We start from the raw sequence: 20,490 nt of genomic DNA on the forward strand, positions 1-20,490 counted from the left end.
CTGTTGGGTGTACATATTTAGAAAGAGACTAAACTCACCATTGGAGAATTGATACCGATCATTCTCACACACTTGTCAGGCTCCCCTTCTCTTTAGTCACACCATCCTAGGGTTAATAAGAAATATGGTCTAATTGACCCCAATGCTGCCATCGGCAGATGCATTGCAGCTTACAATAGGGGAATAAATGGACACCCATGGTGTTCCCTTTTAAAACAATAGGTCTTTCACGTTTACTGTTTTTGTGTTTGTTATATATACTGTATGATTGTTAGGTTTATTATTATGCTCGTGTGGTTGATCCATAAATTTTATGTTTGTTTTATTCGTGTTTGTCTATGTGCTTGTCACATTGGCTTGTGCTGTCATTTTCTGGTTTATTACTATGCTTGTGCGATTATTCTATGAGTTTTAATTCTGTTTTATTTGTCATTATCCGTCTTTTTCTTTTCTTCTTCTTTTTTCTTTTTTTTATACTCCGTTCATCATTGTATTTCAACGGGTTATAAATAAATTCAATTCAATTCAATGTTGAGTCTGGAGTCCCGCAGGGATCTTCTATAGGTCCACTTTTATTTGCTGTATATTTTACTGATCTATATAGATGTGTATCTGATATTCCGGATTCAGTATATGATGGAGACCCGAGTGATTCCTGGAAAATCATTAGCTTTTTTTTCAGATGACAATCTGACGGTATGTGCGAGAACTGAAGAAAAGTTAGACAATGCAATTGAGCCTAACACAAGTTTGATTGAAAAGTGAACTAGTTTGAAAAATATTAAAGTACTTTGAGAGGTCTAATTTTATGTCGTTTCCTCGTCTAAAATGTGTTACCCTTGGGTAGACAAGTTCAGATGTGGAATTCAATTGTTGATAGAGTGCATTCGACTGGGTTTTTAGGTGTTATTTTAAACGAGACCCCTAATTTTTCAGACCATATAAATTGTATAACATCTAAAACTGCCAATAAAGCTAGAATCACAAGAGAATAAACTATATTTGTCCAAAAAATATCCTAGGCTTTAGTATTTTTCACTTGCTCATTGTTGTTTCTTTATCGTTATTCAGTATGGTCTTCAACTTTTCAGTCACATCTGAAACGTGTTTGGAGCTTTGCAGGATTCTGCCATTAATATTTTAGCAGTTTATGAACAGAGAGATTCAGAGAGAAATAAGTATTTAAAACTGAATATCCTTCCTTTCTCAGGTATATTTCTTTTTTATCGATCGATGGTAATATTTGTTATGATTAATAACATTATCCCGGAATGTTTTACCAGTCATAATACAAGACACGCAGATGTATTTCGGCGGCCACAGAAAGAAACAGTTTTGCCACGGATAACAGTTTTCTACTCAGCACTAATATTTGGTTATTTTCTAATAATCAAACACGGTCGAAGTATTTCCCAGGAAAATTTCAAAGATTTTTGTAGACTGAATGACCATTTTGTTTGATTATTGTTTTAGTAAGACCATAAGTGAATTAATGTTTGAGGCGCATTGTTGGCCCCTTAGGGTTAGTTTTGTGTTTTTTCTATTTATACAGATGTTAATATTTGAGGTTAGAGTTGAAATAAAGAATCCAAAGGTTCTCTGGCTTCTTTTTTCGTCAATTTGTCTGCAAATATTATGATACTCCTGGAAAATAAACCTACTCCATTTCCCTCCTATTCTTTACGACAATTTGGAACTGCCTTCTGAATTTGATTACTCGAATAATATTATCCTTAGGCATCTGCAGATCCTCTTAAGTATCATTAATTCACAAATAGAAACATGATTTTTGGTTTTCCTGTTTCGTACAACGCTGTCTGTTTGTTGACTTGATCTTCCCTAACAATTTGGGACCCCAGCCTCTTCCCTATATTTGGGTTACTGTTATATATTATCGTAAGATTATTCTCTTCTGGGTCCCTTTCATGTATGTGGTTTAGAGCTTCCTCCGAAACCATTATGAGGATCCCATATTCTCTTGATACACTACACAAATGTTCCCACTGGCCTTTCTTTCGAGCCTTTAGTACCTTGTTATTGGCTTTATCTAACCCTTTACTGACGCAGGAATTTCTCCATGGGGTCCCTTTAGTCCTTTTTATTTCCCTTTTAAAGAGTTTTAATCCTTCCAAGTATGCATCCTAGTCCCCAAGATCATTTGTTCGGATTGCTTTCCTTAGTAGTCTTCACCTCAGCTTCAGTTTCGACTTTGTTCTGATGTTCTGGTGCAATTTTACACTCAGCAGGATTTTAACTTTTGGTAAGTTATACGAATCTTTTTTCTCTATGAAAGATAGTGCAAGCATCATATCTGTTACAATTTGCTTACAGCTAACCACGCAATTAGTAAAACTAATGAACCATTCAAGCATATATCATCTGCGAATGGGAAGCTTTTGGGGCCCCCAAGGCTAAAAATCTAAATTAATCAAGAGGGGATTAATTAAAAATCTGTAGTATTTCTTTATTACTGATTCAACAAAATCAACAGTGTTAATTTTACAGTACTTCTAAACAGTACAATAACATTTCTCTACAAAAACAACGTGCACTTATTATGAACAATATTTGATTTGGCAACAAAAATCAAGAATTTCATTTTTCTTAAAAGCATTTACCACGTTAACGTCTTGTCGGGCTTTCAAAACCAAGCGTAGCAAAAAAAGACGAAAGAAAAGAAGAAAAAAAAACTCGGGAAGAATGTTACAAGGCCACTGGTGATGGTGTCCGAGACTGACTTCTACGACTGGTCGACGGAAGACGGGTCGTTAGAGGGCGACGCCTACAAAGCAGCGTGTCCACTGTACCAAGTGAGTCATCGCTGTCACTGTAAGAGAAAAAGAAATTAATGAGAGTGTATATGTTTAATTATACTCCAATATGGACTTCAGATGTGTTTCTTAGTAAATTATCTAATGTTCGACATTAAGTTTGTTGGGTTTTTATCATTATTAAAAGGTGGAAAACACGGGTGCCAGATAATAATATTCACCTGACAGTGAACATACACCAGAAAAGGCACAAGAACAATAAGTATTGTAAAATAAAAATTATTAAACCTAGGCGATACCAGCCAAACGTCGTGAAAACCCATTATTGGATAGAGACATTTGTTAAATATAAAGCAAAATGACATAAAATAAATAGCAAATATTAAAAATTACAAACAATCAATCTGCCTCTAGAGACTTGGATGAAGTCTAGTTTAGGGCCATAACCCGTTATTACCATTGCTATTTTTGTTTATAGATAACAATAGACATACTAGAACAGAAGAGCGAAAGATAGGTTAAAGAAGGCGATACTAAGAGTAATGAACGAACGATCCATATTGAATTGAGCCGAAGTATGACCTAGTTTCAAAAATAGTACAGGGGTTGTATCACGTGCGTTGCATGCGAAAATGTAAAAGGTGAATAGTATTCAGAACAAGTAGAATATAAATGAAACTAAAGCATACACAGCCGAAACTCGGAAACGCATGCAGCTATTTACAATAGATCGGAAACATAATTATAGATTCTATTTAAAAAGAAAAAGAATAGGACGCATTCCGTATGTCAATATTATCATTTATTTATAACTTGCCACTTGCCGTTAATTTCATTTCCAAACATCAAACACTAGAAAAATTAAGGCCCCCGTGATCATTATTTTGGTTCCAGATTTTTTATACTAATTACAAGACTATTCCGTTAGAAATTTTACGACTAGAGTAGGGAAATTAGGAGTAAATCGCTTAGTTAGGTTACTTAAGCACCTGGATTACCAGAGAATAAAAAATAGCATAATTTCACAAATATTTCTCATTCAAGATAAACATAATTAACGATTATAGTCGGATAATTACCATGTGTAGGTGTGAAAAATAAATACAGCTTTGTCAAAGAAAAGTTAGCATTTCCGTGGCAACTATTTTAAATTTGTAAAATATGGAAGCTAGAAAAGAAAATTCGCTTTGTTAGGCTATCAATCAGCGTGTTAGGCAATATTGGATGAGTTTAAAAGTTTAAAATAAGTATATTCCCTCGGAAATTGTGTCAAGACTCGGCAGTGCACGGGAATCTTGACACGGGCAGTGAGGGGAGAATCAAAAGCTTTGTTCTGTTCACTGTCTACATTTAAATAAAGCCCAGATAATAATTTGGGTTTTCATAAAGATTCATATAGTCAAATTCACAGAGTATGTGTAACTTATAAGATTGGAAACTGTTACTTGTATCGAAGGAGAAAGTCCCAACACCATCTAGCATTTGGCGTTACTTTTTTTGCTTAATATAGTGAATTTTAGCTTGAGAGACTGCGTCTGTCCAGCTCTTCAATCTTAACTGGAAAGGGATGCCATCTATAGGCAATTTATGTACGTTGAAAGTCCTTATCCTGCTACTACTCAGTTGTTATTCATTTCAAGATTCATTCACACAACCTAAAACGGCACAAGTTTAGAAACTTAATGGTTCACTTGGGTTGTCCTGTAAAAAATAAGGTTGTCCAAATAACATGAAAAGTGGATGATACCCATTTTTGGCAAAGTACTTTCATTTATTTTAAAAACGCACAATTAAATTGTGAAAAAAAAAATCTGTGATGTAATTTTGTGTTTCTGTAAATTCATTAATTAGCACAAAAATAATTGAATTTAGATGGAAAATACACAAAACTAGGGAAAAGCACACTTAGTTATAGTAAAAGTGCATAAAACAGGTTTGTGAGCTGGTCTCTTATTGTGTTCAGTTCTTTATATGAACGTCTTTTGACAGTTTATTTGTTCTTCAATTTTTTTAGCAGCCCAATTTTGGTCAACTCAAAATAATATGTGGCGAAACGACCATCTAAGGCAAAATTTGGATGCAATAGCCACCCCGAACCTGTAACTGAGTACTAATATGAAAAAAAACACGACAGGACAGGACAGTGTTCTATAACAGCCTTATTAGCACTTTAGTCTTATTCACCTTATTGTCAAAAGAAGAGTTCTTAGTGCCGTTATTTGCCAATGAAGACAAGCCACAAAACCAATTAAGACGGTGCTTTATAATCTCTTTTAAGTACATACCTATCTGATAGCTGAGCGTCTGATTCATGGCTCTCTGAGTCTCCCTGCATAGCAGATTGAAGGTCATCAATCCGTCTTAAAGCAATATTCAGGTCCCGTTTCAAAGCCTCATTCTCCGCTTCCAGAATATCCATAGCCTGTTCAATTTCTCGGACTTTCTGAGACGCATCTGTATCTCGTTGACTAACACCAGAGAGCTAAGAGAAATAAAGTTGTTTTAGAGATAAGGTTGCTACGAAAAAAGTTGTCAGAAACAAAGATTATAAACACCTAGAAAGATACGGACTTATTTCTTTCATCTTTGAGCAGGTTTAAGATAATTGCTTTTAAGCTGTTACAAGAATTAACAAAAAAAAACAGTCATTGATTTATTGGAATAATCTGAAAGCAGATGTGTTGTGACAGTCAGTGGCTGCGTTAAAACGTTTTAAATGAACCACTGAAAAATCTTTACGTTCTTTAAATTCAAAAAACTGATTAGAGGTTATCAAGCAAGCAGAAGACAGATCCAAGAATGTGACTTGATTTGAAGTAATCGACGTCTAGCTGCATTAGTTATGCGTAAGCCATTTTCGGAAAACTCGCAGCACCTAACCGCCTGAGATCAGAACTACGCTAGTTTATGAGTTTTTTTTTAGCGGGAAAGGTCATTACTAAAGGCAACCACTTCAACGATTTTTAAATCGGATTACAGGAGGAGAAAAATATAAAAGCAGATCTTTTAATATAATATTTAATAGCACAAAGATTATAAAAAGAAAACGCCCCCTGGACCCATCTTGCGTGTGATGAAACCTGAATTTTTTCAGGTACTTTTACTTTTCGCTGTTCCAAATTTATGAAGGTTTTAGGGTAGAATTACCTTTTCGTCAGTGTTGCCACGTTGAATTGTGAAAATAAATAACCAAAACTAATTATCTATATTTGATAATACTTTTTGTCCGTAAAAACTTAAGCATTAACATTCTGTTGATTTTAAAATACAACTACAACTACAAAGGGAAGCTATATTTTTCTATGCTATTGATGGCTAATGCTGGCTATGATAATGTTTTAGCTCAGTCCTTGCTCATTTTTCACGCACTTCTTTTCTTTAAGCGTGGCACACGCTAGTACGAAAAACTTAATAGCTGCACATGGAGGCACTTTTCATTGAAAATTTATTTGTCAATTTTTCCCAAGACCTATGTGGTTGTCTAAATTTCCACTGAATCCATTAGAACTGAGATTTCTAATGTGATTTCCATTAGAATTGAGATTTTATTTTCACTGGTCTTGGTGTTTCAACAGATTCCAATGCAACGAGAGATTAAACCGAAAAACGAACCATTTATACAACTATTTCATCGACTCTACGTAACAAACAGTGAATGTCAAGCACTCTGCTAGGTACAGTTAAGGGTCCACACCACCTCATTGGAGGTGGTGTCCTACCCTCATTGGTGTCCTACCCTCATTGGAAGAGGGGGACTTTAGTAGGTGAAATCTATCGGAAGTTCAACCAGTGAAAAAATGCTGCTCCTCATCACCAACATGGAATACCCAGAAACCTCCCTACTAAGAATGTAAAACCTCATGGGTTTGAAAGAATCTATTGTTTGTAGGTACCTCATGGGTACCAACAACGTTCTGAGACGAAAAAGTCAAAGATAAAAAGAACTAATTGTTTATCTATCAAATAAAAAGCTATGTAAGTTACCAAAGCGCCCAATGGCAAAAAGAAACCTGTTAGTCCCTTTCAGAACTGGCATTACTACACTTCTTCTGCGCACGGATCTTCTAGACACTAAAACATAACCTATCTATTTTTATTGTCGTCTAATGAGAAGAACATGGAATATTTTTTATTGTAATTTTGGCAGTAAGTTTAAAACAAAGTGGGACGTTTAAAATGGAGTATTACAAATAGACTGTCATACAAATATACACATTTCCTCTGAATACTACAAAGTCACAGAAATAAGAAGAAAGTTAAATTCATCGCAAAAACCATCGCACCTGAACAAATTTCTAGCCTCATTTTCAAGTCCTGGTAAATGTACCGAGTTAGTTTAATAATAACATGTCTATCAGAACACTTCACGATACCAAGAGACTCTAAATTACGAAAATTTTTCAAATTACACATTTATTTACAAATTGGCAGAGCAGCCTGGGGGAGAACAGGCATAAAAGGGAAAAAAATAAACCGTTGCGTACACTCTTTTGTGGGGATCCTTGTTTTGCATTTCCCTCCCCAAACATAAATGTACCTGAAATTTCCAATTTGATCCCCCAATCGTGAGATAAAACAGGATTGACTTACCACGGCTATAATTTTAGAAATAGTCATGTTCGAAGAGGAAAGACCCCTCCTCTTCCCCTCTTAATCAAATTCTCTATCCATCTGCACGCGTACAATAGTCTAATATTAATTTCTCTGCTACTGGACGTACCGTATATGGTTTCATTTGATAGTTAAAGGAAAAAGTAACTGTTCTTTTAATGTCAAACAACATGAAGCTAAAATTTCTAGCCTCGATTAGAAAACTAAAAAAAGAAGGCCTTATCCAAACTAGAATTGCCTTTGCATTATATGTCAACCATGATGCGCTTTTTTTTAATCCCACCTCATCTCCTTTCAGTGGCATAATATTTCAAAACCTTTTAAAGAAAAAAAAATTAAATTTAGCTTTCAATGCTACTACTACTACTACTAACAACTCACGGCAGCACCAAGCCCCCTGAGGCCAACACAGCTACGCACGCTCCTCCTCCATCCCAATCTATTCAAAGCCTCCCTTTTTACACCCGCCCACGAAGTTGCCATTTCCTTTAAATCCTTCTTTATGACGTCCTCCCACCCCAGACGAGGACGACCTGCTTTCCATTTAGACCTAGATGGTTGGCCGAAAAGAACAACCTTCGGCAATCTATCATCCTTCATCCGCACAACGTGCCCTAGCCACCTCAACCTTTCTTTCATTATAGCCCTAGAGAGCTTTCAATGCAACCTACTCTTAATTCTACTTTAAAGAATAATTTTTATTTGTAACCGTATTCTCACTTTAAAATAACAGCCAAATATTGGTTTAGTATTCTTGTATTTATACAAAAAACAATTTCAACTACAAAAACTTATTTTACTCCAAAGACGACGCCCTCCCGTCACGAGAAGACATAGACATAGACATAGGTTTATTAAGATCGAACAGCGTAGCCATGGCTAATTTATGTCGTCTTTACAACAATATGAAAAAAAAAAAAAATACAAATAACACTATAAAAACACTAACACGTGAATTAAAATAACACTAAGTCTTGTTGTACGCTTCAACGAAAAAAGGGACAAACGTGTTTTTGTAGCGGTTGGTCATGCAGACAGGGGGTTGTAGCTTCGACTGGGATCTGGTTCTTTGGTTAACAGGAGCATCAGGTGGGAGGATCAGTCTGTGATGGGGCGAAGATAGCAGTGACTTGCCGAGGGACATGATCAGTGATAATCGTCTGTTGCTGAGAGATTCAAGGTTCAGTTCTTGCAAGAGTTTGTTGTAGTCGTCACTTCTGTTACCAACGATTATGTTAACAGCTCGTTTCTGCAAAGATTCAAGGTCATCGCAAAGGTAGTGGGTGCTCTGGACAAGAGGTCCCCAGACAGCGACGGCATATTCGAGTAGAGGTCTCACATACGTAATATAGGCATTTTTTAGGCTTTGAGTGTCGCAGCCAAACCTGCGCATCAGGACTAGGGTCTGAAGTGATGCATTGCCAGCCTTAATAACCTTCTCCACGTGTTCGGTGAATGTGCAGTCCATCGATAATGTGACTCCGAGGATTTTTGCAGATGGAACAATAGGGAAAGGGACTTGCGGGAATTCCAGATCACGTTTTAAGGGGCAAAACCTGAGGATCGTTGATTTATCTGCCTTCAGTGTCAACTTGTAACGTTCACAGTCCTCAGAGAAGGATGCCAGAAGGGTCTCGCTGAACTGACGTTCGATTACACCTTCTCTCACGAGGTATTTGAGGACAAATGATAAATCGTCGACGAATTTGAGTCGCTCTTCGAAATTCTGAAGGAGGAAGTTGATGAGGGAGATAAATATGAAACCAGCAAGTCTTGTACCCTGAGGGGCTCCACAGGTAAGTTTAGACCAGTATGAGATCAAGTCACCTTCAAACAATGGAAATACACACTGCATTCTATCCTGAAGGAAGCTCATCACTAATGCAAGAGACCGCTTCTGTGCGCCCATTGCTCGCATATTTTTTGCTGCCGTAAGATGACAAATCAGGTCAAATGCCTTCCTGAAATCGGCGAGAGCTAGGTCGATGAAGGTACTGCCCTTGTCAAGCCACTTAAAGATAATGTCAACTAGGCGCACGAGGTATATCGAGGTATTGCAACCTTTGAGGCCACCATACTGGTAACGGTCTGTTTTCCCGCGTTTTCTTGAGCAATTCACGCAGGATGAATGACTCGGTGACTTTTGCAAAGGTAGATGTGATTGATATCGGTCATAACTCGTTGCAAGATTTGGGTGTTTTAGTCTTCGGTATAACACGCACAAATGCGCGTTTCCAGCACGACGGGAAAGTTGACTGGGCGAAACATTCGCTGATGATGTGTCCAAGTGGCTTGGCGAGGAAAAGAGAGAACTCTCGTATTAACCTTATAGGCAGCTCTTCAGGAAAAGAGCTACTGGATGGACACAACTTGTTCAGCTCCTTGAAAACTTGATACTCAACTATTTCGATTTCACCTTCGTCAGGGCATATTGACAGTAGATTCTCTATTTCAGTGTTAGTTGGGGCAGGAAATGATGTACAAATGTCAGTAAAGTAATTGTTGACGTCATTTACACTCACGAGTGACCCATCATCGTTCAGAATACGGATACTGGATGATACTATTTTTCCAGCAATCTGCCTCACTAGACGGTGCCATTTACGGGGATCCTTTTTTATTTCAGGGTCCAAAAGGGACCCCGGTTACAGCGGCTGACATATTACCCAAACTTGTTTCTCTTTTCCAATAATATCAGAAAACCACTTTTAATTACATACTTTAATAACCCACCCATTCTTCCCAAAAAATCCTTTCAGCCCGTTTTAATATCAAGAACAACCATATACACTTACTATTTACAAAAGCTCATATCAAATAAGCTGATATGACCAATCATTTTTTGATAATTAACATTATAAATTCATTTACAAAAAATACTATCATTTTGGCAGTTATCCTGGTTGTATTTTTTAACATCTCAGGCAGGAAACAAAATAAATCTCTTAGAAAAAGGTAACAAGATTGAACAAAGGATAATACGAATACAGTTCTATTTTTTCAAAACTTACTTCTTCTCTTAACTCTCTAAGCTGCCTCTGAAGCTTCCTCACTTGGTCTTGAGAGGCTTGTTCCTTGCTTCGAGAATTCTCCAACTCAACAACAGACTTTTCAATAGTCTCTTTGAGCCGGGCAACTTGGGTCTACAAAACATAAAGATATGTAAATCTGTAAGTCATAAAAACCACTAGAGACTCACACTATCTTAATAACCATTTTGGTTTTTAGCCCAAAGATATTGATAAAATGCAACTCTCACCAAGGAAATAAATTTTTAATACTAGCGGCAATAAGTAAAATGTCAGATAGGACGATGTTTCCCAAAGTGGGGGTGGGGGTGAATAAAATCCGCCATTAGACAAATTTTGCCTTGTCACAAAAAACGGTAAAAACGAAGAAAAAGATTTATAAATAAATTTTTGGAAACTTGAGAAGAATGTGTCGAGTTTATAAACTACATTAATTTGCTTCCGTTAAATAATATACTTTTCACTTAATGATGGAGGTAAATTAATATTAAGCATACATTTCTTATCTTTTTTCTTGGTGGCTTTCAAAAGGAAAGGATTTAAAGCGTCTATTTTGAGCTAAAAGACGAAGCTTTATTATTTTTAAATGAACATCCAAGGTCTAAAAAAGATGTTATTTTCAAACAGTTCGTGGTAATGAACTGTAAGTAAGGAGCGACCCGGCTCAATAGTAAACAAAACTCTAAAGTCCGGAACTTCGATATCCATAGATGCATCAATAGAATCAGATTTTTATGGTTATTTCAAATATATAAGTTTCATTAAGTTTACTATTACCCATCAAAAGTTACGTGCCTGAGAAAATTTGCCTTATTTTCGAAAAAAGGGGGAAACACCCCCTAAAAGTCACAGAACTTTAATGAAAATAACATCATTGGATTCATCGTATCAGAGAAACATACTGTACAAGTTTCAAGCTCCTATCTGCAAAAATGTGGAATTTTGTATTTTTTGTCAGAAGAAAGATCACGGATGCGTGTTTATTTTTTTATTTTTTTTTCCAGGGGTGATCGTATCGATCCAGTAGTCCTAGAATATCGTAAGAGGGCTCATTTGAACGCAAGTTAAAAGTTCTAGTGCCCTTTTTAAGTGACCGAAAAAATTGGAGGGCAACTTGGCCCCCTCCCACGCTTATTTCTTTCCCGAAGTCACCCAATCCAAATTTTGAAATAACCATTTTGTTCAGCATAGTCGAAAATCTAATACATATGTCTTTGAGAATGACTTAGTCCCCCACAGTTCCCAGGGGAAGGGCTGCAAGTTATGAACTTTGCCCATTGTTTACATATAGTATTGGTTAACGGGAAGTATAAAGACGTTTCAGGAGGGATTTTTTCTGGGGGGGGGAGGGTCGGAAAAGGGGGTTAGGGGAGAGGATCCTGCAATGGAGGATGTTTCCTTGGGGGAAGGGACATTTCTATGAAGGGGGCGCCGGATTTCCCAGCATTATTTAAAAATGATCAGAAATTAAATAAAAAAACAAGTTTTTTCAACAGAAAGTAAGGAGCAACATTAAAACTTAAAACGAACAGAAATTATTACGTATATGGGGGGATCCCCTTAGTCAATACCTCACCCTTTCGCTAAAGTTTTTTTAGTACTTTAAAAAGAGCTATCTTTTCTAATTAACCGGCCTTTGTGATTCAAGGGTTTGTGATTCGAACAAAATTCGAACTCTAGCGTAAAGAGCGAGGTATTGATTAGGGCTAACTCTCAAATATACGTAATTAAAACTTACGACTTTAGAAGTTCGTTACGTAAGTTACGTCAGATCAAAATTTCGAGAAATCCATTTAGCCAAAAAAAGTAAAACTAATATGCCAATTTCCTTTAAACATTTCATGTACGATGAGCCAAAATCAAAGCTTCATTAATTCAAAAACATTCAGAAATTAAATAAAAAAAAATGTTTTTTTTAACAGAAAGTAAGGAGCGACATTAAAACTTAAAACGAACAGAAATTTTTCCGTATATGAAAGGGGCTGTCCCCTCCTCAACGCCTCGCTCTTTACGCTAAAGTTTGACTCTGTCACACAACTTTATTTTTTAAAACAATAAAAAATTAGAAACACTATGAGTTTCAATATAAAAACAGTTACTTTTTGTCTAAACTAAAAAAATTATTCCCTCGTTCATGAAGAATTGTCCAGCTGAAAGATATTTTGGATATAATTTTCATGGTTTGGCAGCCAGAATGTGATAATCATGTTCCCTCTCAGGTGAGGTTATGCCAGAGTGGGTAATTTCCACCTTTCAAGTCGTGAGGGGCAAAGGATATTGCAGAGACCTTTGATGTATTTTGTTGAGCACCTCTGAACTGGTCAGATTTGTTGATTGGGTACGCAAAACACATACGAAACTCTAGCTTAGGTGGAATCAATAATTTAGAAAGCTTGGTAAAAACTGAGGAAGAAAACCTACTGAAGGTTCCCATAACTATACCGAGAGTTTGACTGGCCTTTACCACAGCAGTCTGAGCATGTAGGCTACATTTCAGCTCTTCAGAAACTAATTAACCCAGGTCTCATTCGGCATGGCTACTGACAATAGGCTGCCTCGTTCCATCTTTAGACTCCATTGAGTATCAATGTCTTGGGCTATTTTTCCAAATGGATTGTTTTGCATCTCTAGACGTTGAACCCCAGTTTCCAAATCTGTGCCAAAAAACTAAGTGAGTCCATATCCGCTTGTATGGTTTCCATCTTTTCTAGACTCTTGACAGAACAAGCTACCTTTGAATCGTCTACATCTAAATAAAGGCTTATTTTATTTATAATGTTTTTAGGGACATCATTAATGAACATACTCAATAGAAACGGGCCTTGGATTGAAAAAAGGATGCCTTTGAATGTTTATCCAAACCAGAGGATGATTTTCCCCGGTATTTTATTTATTTTTTCTTGGGGGGGGGGCTGATAATTTATCAATGGGTCGATGGAAGGGAAACTGTTCAAACAACATTTAGGTATCCAGATACTGAGTGGAAAGAAGCAAATAAAATGCCATCTAACCAATGTTATTTTTCATGAAGCAGGGATTTAGAGTGACCCATGGTTACTTCTCTGAATAAAATCGAAGTTTCACCGGATGAGATCTAGCGGAGATTAAAACAAGGATAAACTTTGAATACAATGGCGTAAGTAGCTAGAGAAGTAAATATCTTTGATGTTCTACACAGATCCACATATAGAATTTAACTATTCAATGGTAAATATCCTCGGCTGTTTTTCTTTCTGGAAAATTAAGGAATTAAAAACCCTGGTACTTGTCCATATTGGCAATTCTTGCGATCTTTCACCTATTTTTAGTGCCTGAAACATTAAGAAATGCAATTTTGCTAACCATATAAGTACCATTGGTCAGTTTTGGATCTCAACATTTGAGACTCCATATGTCCAATGTATGTTAAAAATTCTTCAGAGACAAGAATTTTTAAAGGTCGACGCTTTTTCTCTCTGTTAATATGCCATGGTTCTGCTGGATAGGTTAGAATTGAAGGAGCATTGCTATTTAAGAGTCTAATTTTGACATGAAGTGAGAAGACTGCTGATCGCCAGGTTTTCATCATCCTGTGGAAAGCTCTTTTTGCTTGATCTAAACGGAACGCTATTTCTTTCTGCAATGAGTCAGTGTTTCATTAGGCTTCCCAGTTATTTAAATTTGACCTCTTGTTTCAACTCGGCATCACCGCACTTGCTCTGAAGTAGTGAATTTGAACTAGTATTGCTGGCTTTGATTTGGAACCCAACGCGTTTTGCCTTCATCTTTATTTCGGCACGGAGGGGTTCCCTGCAGTCTTCAGGAATTGACTCCTCTACTTGTAAGCTTACAAATATCGGCGATGAATCCTCTATTTGCCAAATGGAAATTCAAGTTCAGTATCCCGAAACAGGCTTTCTCTTACGTGAGAAAGACACTGACTTTGGCATGAACCATTTTGCAAAATCTTTCCATCTGATTCTCACAATGGGACAAAATACGTTTGGATCTGAAACTGCCCCAATCTGCTTCAGAAGTTTTCTAGAAAGGAAGATAATTTGACCGGATTTGGAACCAAACCTGTAGCTTTGCAAGATCAAACTTTAAATTGAAATAATATTCTAGACCAAATGTCTCCTTAACTTATGCAAAGAACGCTTTGTTTATATATTTGTTTCCTAGTTAAATTCCCTAATAAAAACTAATCATGCCAGAAAACTTAGAGAACCACCGGCAGTTAAAATGAGATTTGACTATTTGAAATAAATTTTGTCTTGAATTCTTTGAAGGCTAAGGCAGGAGAGAGGGCTGCATTGAAGCAAAACTATGTTGATATCAGATTTATTCATATATAATTTCAAATTCCTTTCAGAAGGCAGGGGCGCAAATATTTCAGAATTTTTTTATCTTTAAAAAATTTATTAAAATTTTTATTGTATACCATAATGGTTACGATATTCAGCTGTAATGTCTAGTTTTTGCATTTTTTTTCTTATTCAAATCTGTGAACTAAATATATCCCTGTTTATTTCACGTAGGTTAGTTGCAAGTAAGAGTTAGAATAGCCTCTCAAAGAGCTCCTAATCAATCCTACCGTTCAAACGTACAACCATGTGTTTTTAAAATTTTCAGTAATAATCTAAGAAAAAGAAAAGAGTTAAGGGGTCACCAGCTTTTAGAATTTCTTAAGCAACCAAGATTCTTTTCACTCACGCTCATCAGGGTCAAAGATATAAAACAGAGTCCTATCTCTTGAGCCGTCCTAGTCGAGTGGTTAGACCTCCAGACTTAAAATCCTGAAGTCAGGGGTACGAATACTTGTGTCGCGGGTTATTTGGTTTGGAATGGGGGTCAGCGATGAGACTGTAAGCTCAGCCAGAGTCGACCCAGCTTTAAATTGGTACCTGGAGAAACCTGGGGGAAAACACGGGAAGCGTCGGATGATTTGCCCCAAATGACGCATTGCACTCCCGGCCGAAGGCATTGAATCAGGAGATCGGTACCAGCGCGATGTAGACCATTGGTCAGCATACGGAAAAGTTAAGCTAAGTTCAGTTATTTCTTGAACACACACTCCTGGGGATCTTACCTCTATTCTTTGTTTTGAAGTAAGCTCAAGGTCAGCTTTAGATTCCAGTTCACGGATTTTCAGTTCTAGTCTCTTCTGCGTATGAGTGGTAACAGTTTCACCTTCCATATTTTCTAGTTTGACATTAAGCTCTGCTAAGGATTCTAAAAAAGAGGATAAAGCATTGGATTTTGTTCCTAATATGAATCGGAACATACAAAAAAATCAATACAATAGACCTTACATGTCCAAACATATTTTCTTTTTACTATTCAGCGCACGTGAAAATTACTCCGCTTAGAAGACCAGGGCTGCCATTTCATGAAATATGAGAGGGAGGAGAAGTGAAGACATAAGGATTGTTCTAAAATAAAGATTTTTTTAAAAAAAAATGTCAAGTCTCACGTTTTTAGTCCCAGATTTTAGGAACTTGCAATTATTTCACGCAGGGTAGTTGCAAGTAAGAGTTAGAATAGCCTCTCAAAGAGCTCCAAATTTGACCCGGATTTTACATCGCCTGATAAAAAGAAAACTCTTTGTGAATGAATTTTCGGCCAAATTTTCCCTCTTCTATTAAATTTACTGCAGTAAAAATGATTAAGATTCTTGATAGAGATAATTGTTGTGAGCTTTTCAAGCAAAAGGAAACGATGTTAAGAGAAACTGTTGTTAGTGCAAGATATTAAAATTTAATAAACCAATTTAGTTTGTAAATTTCTTCATTTTAAAATCGAATTAAGTGCTATTACTTTCTTTTCGTGATGTTTGTATTTAACGTTATATTTTTATTTCAATTTAACTCGTAGATTTCCGTAAATGGTTGGGAGGATATATTTGAGTCTACACTTATCCAACAGCACGTGTACAAAAAGGATTGCTGCTAGTACCTGCTTGTAACAGCTAGGGCAGTGGAGGAACGCTTTATTATTTTGGACAGATAATATACTAATTGCAAATTAACTTGGATTTTTTTGTAACTTCAGGTTTGTTTTATGTCAGATTAAGAACCCCTTTTGCATTCCAAATTATAAATAAACAAATAGAATTCTTACCAATTCTTCACAAAAGTAATAGCATAGTTCCTCTCTGGTTATCAACAAACCAAACGGGTAATCATTTTCCCCAAAGCCGAAAATTGATCCCTGTGTATTCATTAATCAAACTTGTAATGGTTAAAATGTGCCAAAACACATAATATATATATATATATATATATATATATATATATATATATATATATATATATATATATATATATATATGCAGTATTACTTTGACATAAATATGTACTTTCATGGCAAGGCACTTACAAAGGGAAAGGAGAATATATTTCTTCGCAAGTGCCTGATGCTTCCCCAGACAAAGGTGACTCCAAATATTAAAACACGGCATATGGCATCCAAGCACAGAGCATCGAAATAAAACCCATAGTTCCGCTAATCTAAGTTAGCTGTACAGTATCTGCACATATTGTTGCAACAATACCCTACTGCTGGTTTGGAGCTGAAGTTTGAGAGAATCAATAATTCTCATACATGCAACCTTGTCTTGTCAACTTGGGGTAAAAGAAGGACAAAGATCCCCCAGCACTACCTATGACGCATAAGGCGTCGAATCGACATTTCAGTTGCTGGATCTTTTCTTGAAGGACAATCATCAAGCATGTTGTCCAGCCTTAGAAGAACCGGTCTTGTAATGAATATTAATTTATTTTTGGATTTTTTAAATGATTGTTTTATTCTTAGATAGAAAATTAATGACGTAGTACTATTTGTATTGAAAGAAGTTTTAGTCTAATTGCTCTACAGCCATTATCCACGTTAATGCTCATTATGAAAAACAACCTAGAAAACCTGACTTTTCAGAAACACGTGCACGTTTTTGGGGAGGGCTAAGCGCGGTTTTCCCAAAATTTTATGATTTTGACACTTTTCTCGGTAATTTTCGATGTGTCTTATATAAAGTATCTTTGTTTGATGCGCTAACAAATTCACCACACCTTCTCTCCCAAGAAAACTACACTGCATTAGACACAAAGATGTACTAATTTACATAAAAAGACCTAAACAAAAATTAGATTCTATGGGGAGGAGGAATATTCGTCTAGACAAGAAAAAGAAGAGAATTATGCAAATTTAATGGCATAACTGTAAGATCCTATCGCTTTGAAAGTCCAAGGGTCCGAGTTCTCCCTCAAAACGCAGCATTAAAATTGAAGTGGTCGAAATACGAAAAAAACCTCAAATTATTCTAATTGTCCGTAACAGTTTCATATAGCATAACAAGCGTTCTTTAATGATTATTGCCTGGGCAGTGACTTTTACAAGAGATTTAATCCATTTATTACAGTAACAATTGGAGCATCCAAAAGAAAATAAAGTAGAGAAAAGAAAGGGCGCACAAACCTTTGAGGGATTGTTTTTCCTGTTCTAAAAATTGTATTTGTGAAGTCTGTTCTTGAATAGTCAGTTGATCTATTGACAACTGTTGAACAGCAGATTTGTACTTCCTCATTATCTGCAATGAAATTGATCAAATCATAACTAATGTTCTCAAAAATGCATATTTATTTTGCCTCACCTAAAATTCCATTCACAACGAGATTTTGCAAATACCAAGATTTAGCTAACACTTTTCTATTACCTAATAAGAAAAGTAGCAATAAACTTTTGAAAAAAAATTGAGAATAAAGTTTCTAAAAAGAGAAGAAAGAATAAAGAAACGAAATGGGTCGCAAATACGTCACCCGATCCACGCACAAGTACAGGGTAGAACCAATATTCCACCCTGTGGCTCCGACTGGTCAGGTTTTTTTCCTAATTGTAGACAAGTTTTATAAATTAATCAAACCACTTCTAGGAAAAAATTATTTCAAGTTTAAAACATAGTTTTCAACAATGTTTTGTTTGCTGCACCAGTCAATATTGACAGTATGGACGTTAGTTTCTGTGAGACAATAATGTATAACATAATGTAGGAGGACACACAAAAGATCCAGTCTTATGGAAAAGCTAAATTTTATTTATCGATTGCGAATTTCATTTGAACGTTCATTTTCTCTTCCTCCTGAAATATCTATACGCATTTTGGCAGAAACTTTCTCAAAATGCCTTTGAAACCAACTCGAGACTTCGAAACCAACTTGTAATTTCTAAAAACATTTAATAATAACATTACACTACTAATTACCGATTTTATATATGTATTGGAAAAAATTAATTTAAACTTAAATTCTTTAAAATTTAGTGTTACAAAGGTGAAGCCAAGTTTCGCGTTCAAGAGAAATGTGCCTTCTCTACCCGTGAAAAAATCTAATCTCGCTTATGTTTATACGTTCTTTGGAGCACTTGCATCTTGTTCCGGCTTTGTATAATGGTTAAGATAGGGAATGATTGTACTGTATAAATGTATATACAGTGTTATAGACCTAGAAATTGAGATTTTTCGTACAGCTTATTGCTTTATATAGGGCCAGTCAAGCGAGTATCTAAACTTATCACTAAATAGTTCCTCTGGAAAACAACTCGAGAAAACAGTCAGATCCATCCAAGAACGACTTCAATTTGATTAAATATATTTTTTCTTATTGTTAACCATCAGATGTGGAACTGCAAAGCAAAAGAAAGAAATATTTGGAAGTATGCATAATTTGCATAATTTGCAGTCATGGTTTACCACAGAGAAAAAAGGGAGAAAAGTGTAATGAATTAGCTGCAATTGAAACTAAAATTGCCATGCGTCCTTCCAGATTTTTAAACATAGTACAGCCTTTTGTGACACTAATATCAATATTACCAACTCTGAGAGGTATATCCATCTGCACCAACAGCATTACCAATCACCATATTTCAATATCTGTACTGGTATATATATATATATATATATATATATATATATATATATATATATATATATATATATATATATATATATATATATATATATATATATATATATATAGTTTATTTGAAGTTTAAAGTTTACATACTGTGAAACGATAAAAGTGACAGATTTGACACAAACCTCTGTCATCTCAGCGTCAAGGTCATCCAGCTGAGTCTGAAGGTTGGTTCTTTCCCTACTCGCTTGCAGATACTTGTCTTCAGCATCATTTCGTAGCTTCGACACCTCGTCATACTGTAGTTGCATTTCTTGTAGCTCCTGTTCAGCATGCTGACGACCCTTAATGGCAGCAGTTTTTGCGAACTCTGCATCCTCAAGCTGCAAAACAAACACTATATTTAGAAAACAATTTTTCGTTCTCTTTTTTTTTTTGAACTACAAAATGTTAATAATGACCCCCAAAACAGCTCTCTCGACTTTCAAAATTACAATGAAACGTTTTAATCCTTACTTTTTAAAATATTTTCTAAATATTGTTCATTATGGCAGGTAGGGGTTCTACCCTCGCAAAAAAAGGTATTAAATTTCCAACAACATAGAAGAAAGCTGACAAAACATGAACACCAAAGACAATAGAACACTAAATAGCTTCAGCTCTTTCAATATATAGGCTTTCCTACTCTCTTATGTTAATTAGTATGCAAAGACCTGTCCAAAGAAAGCAGTGATGTTGCCTTGATTCCCTCTTGGACAATTTACCACTTTCTCAACTATATTTGGGTTTCAATTTTTAATTTTGAACTAATCTATTAACGGACTGGTTCTTAATTCATGGTCAATATTTGTCTCATGAATGCATTGAATTTGAAAACAAGGGCTAAACAAAAAATTCCAACAACATAGATCATGGTAACCGTTCATCCGCTTTATAGGACAATAGGGTGTAATTTTCGGGAATTTTCTGGAACTTAGTATAATGTCTTAAAAAACAACAACTTAAACATAATTTAAAGCACCACAAAGATTAAAGCGATTAAAAAACAAACACCAATGAAATTCAAGCAATAATGTTCTATTTTTTCCTGACAATACTGATCCGCACGTGGCGATTGATACTGGGGAACTCATGGTATAATTCAGATGAGAAATGAAGGGAGATTCATTTTACAGATTGAGTTTCACAGCAAGG

General features: G+C 35.8%; 1 protein-coding gene across 4 annotated transcripts in view; it reads right to left on the bottom strand.

Annotated features, from left to right (window-relative positions):
- Window positions 1–2,449: 2,449 nt before the first annotated feature.
- Mhcl (Myosin heavy chain-like) overlaps window positions 2,450–20,490 on the bottom strand; it is a 363,403-nt gene continuing 345,362 nt past the window's right edge. For all 4 annotated transcript variants that reach the window (XM_089086598.1, XM_089086597.1, XM_089086596.1 and 1 more), the window contains 6 exons: window positions 19,482–19,679; window positions 17,864–17,975; window positions 15,480–15,622; window positions 10,394–10,525; window positions 5,057–5,253; window positions 2,450–2,827 (listed from right to left, as the gene is read on the bottom strand). In XM_089086598.1, coding sequence (XP_088942724.1) covers window positions 2,704–2,827; window positions 5,057–5,253; window positions 10,394–10,525; window positions 15,480–15,622; window positions 17,864–17,975; window positions 19,482–19,679 — 906 coding nt within the window. In that variant the 3' untranslated portion in view covers window positions 2,450–2,703. The remainder of the gene's footprint in view (window positions 2,828–5,056; window positions 5,254–10,393; window positions 10,526–15,479; window positions 15,623–17,863; window positions 17,976–19,481; window positions 19,680–20,490) is intronic.

The sequence above is a fragment of the Artemia sp. Qi Xiang Cuo genome, chromosome 3 (assembly GCF_049724085.1).
Source record: "Artemia sp. Qi Xiang Cuo chromosome 3, ASM4972408v1, whole genome shotgun sequence".
Lineage (NCBI taxonomy): Eukaryota > Metazoa > Arthropoda > Branchiopoda > Anostraca > Artemiidae > Artemia > Artemia sp. Qi Xiang Cuo.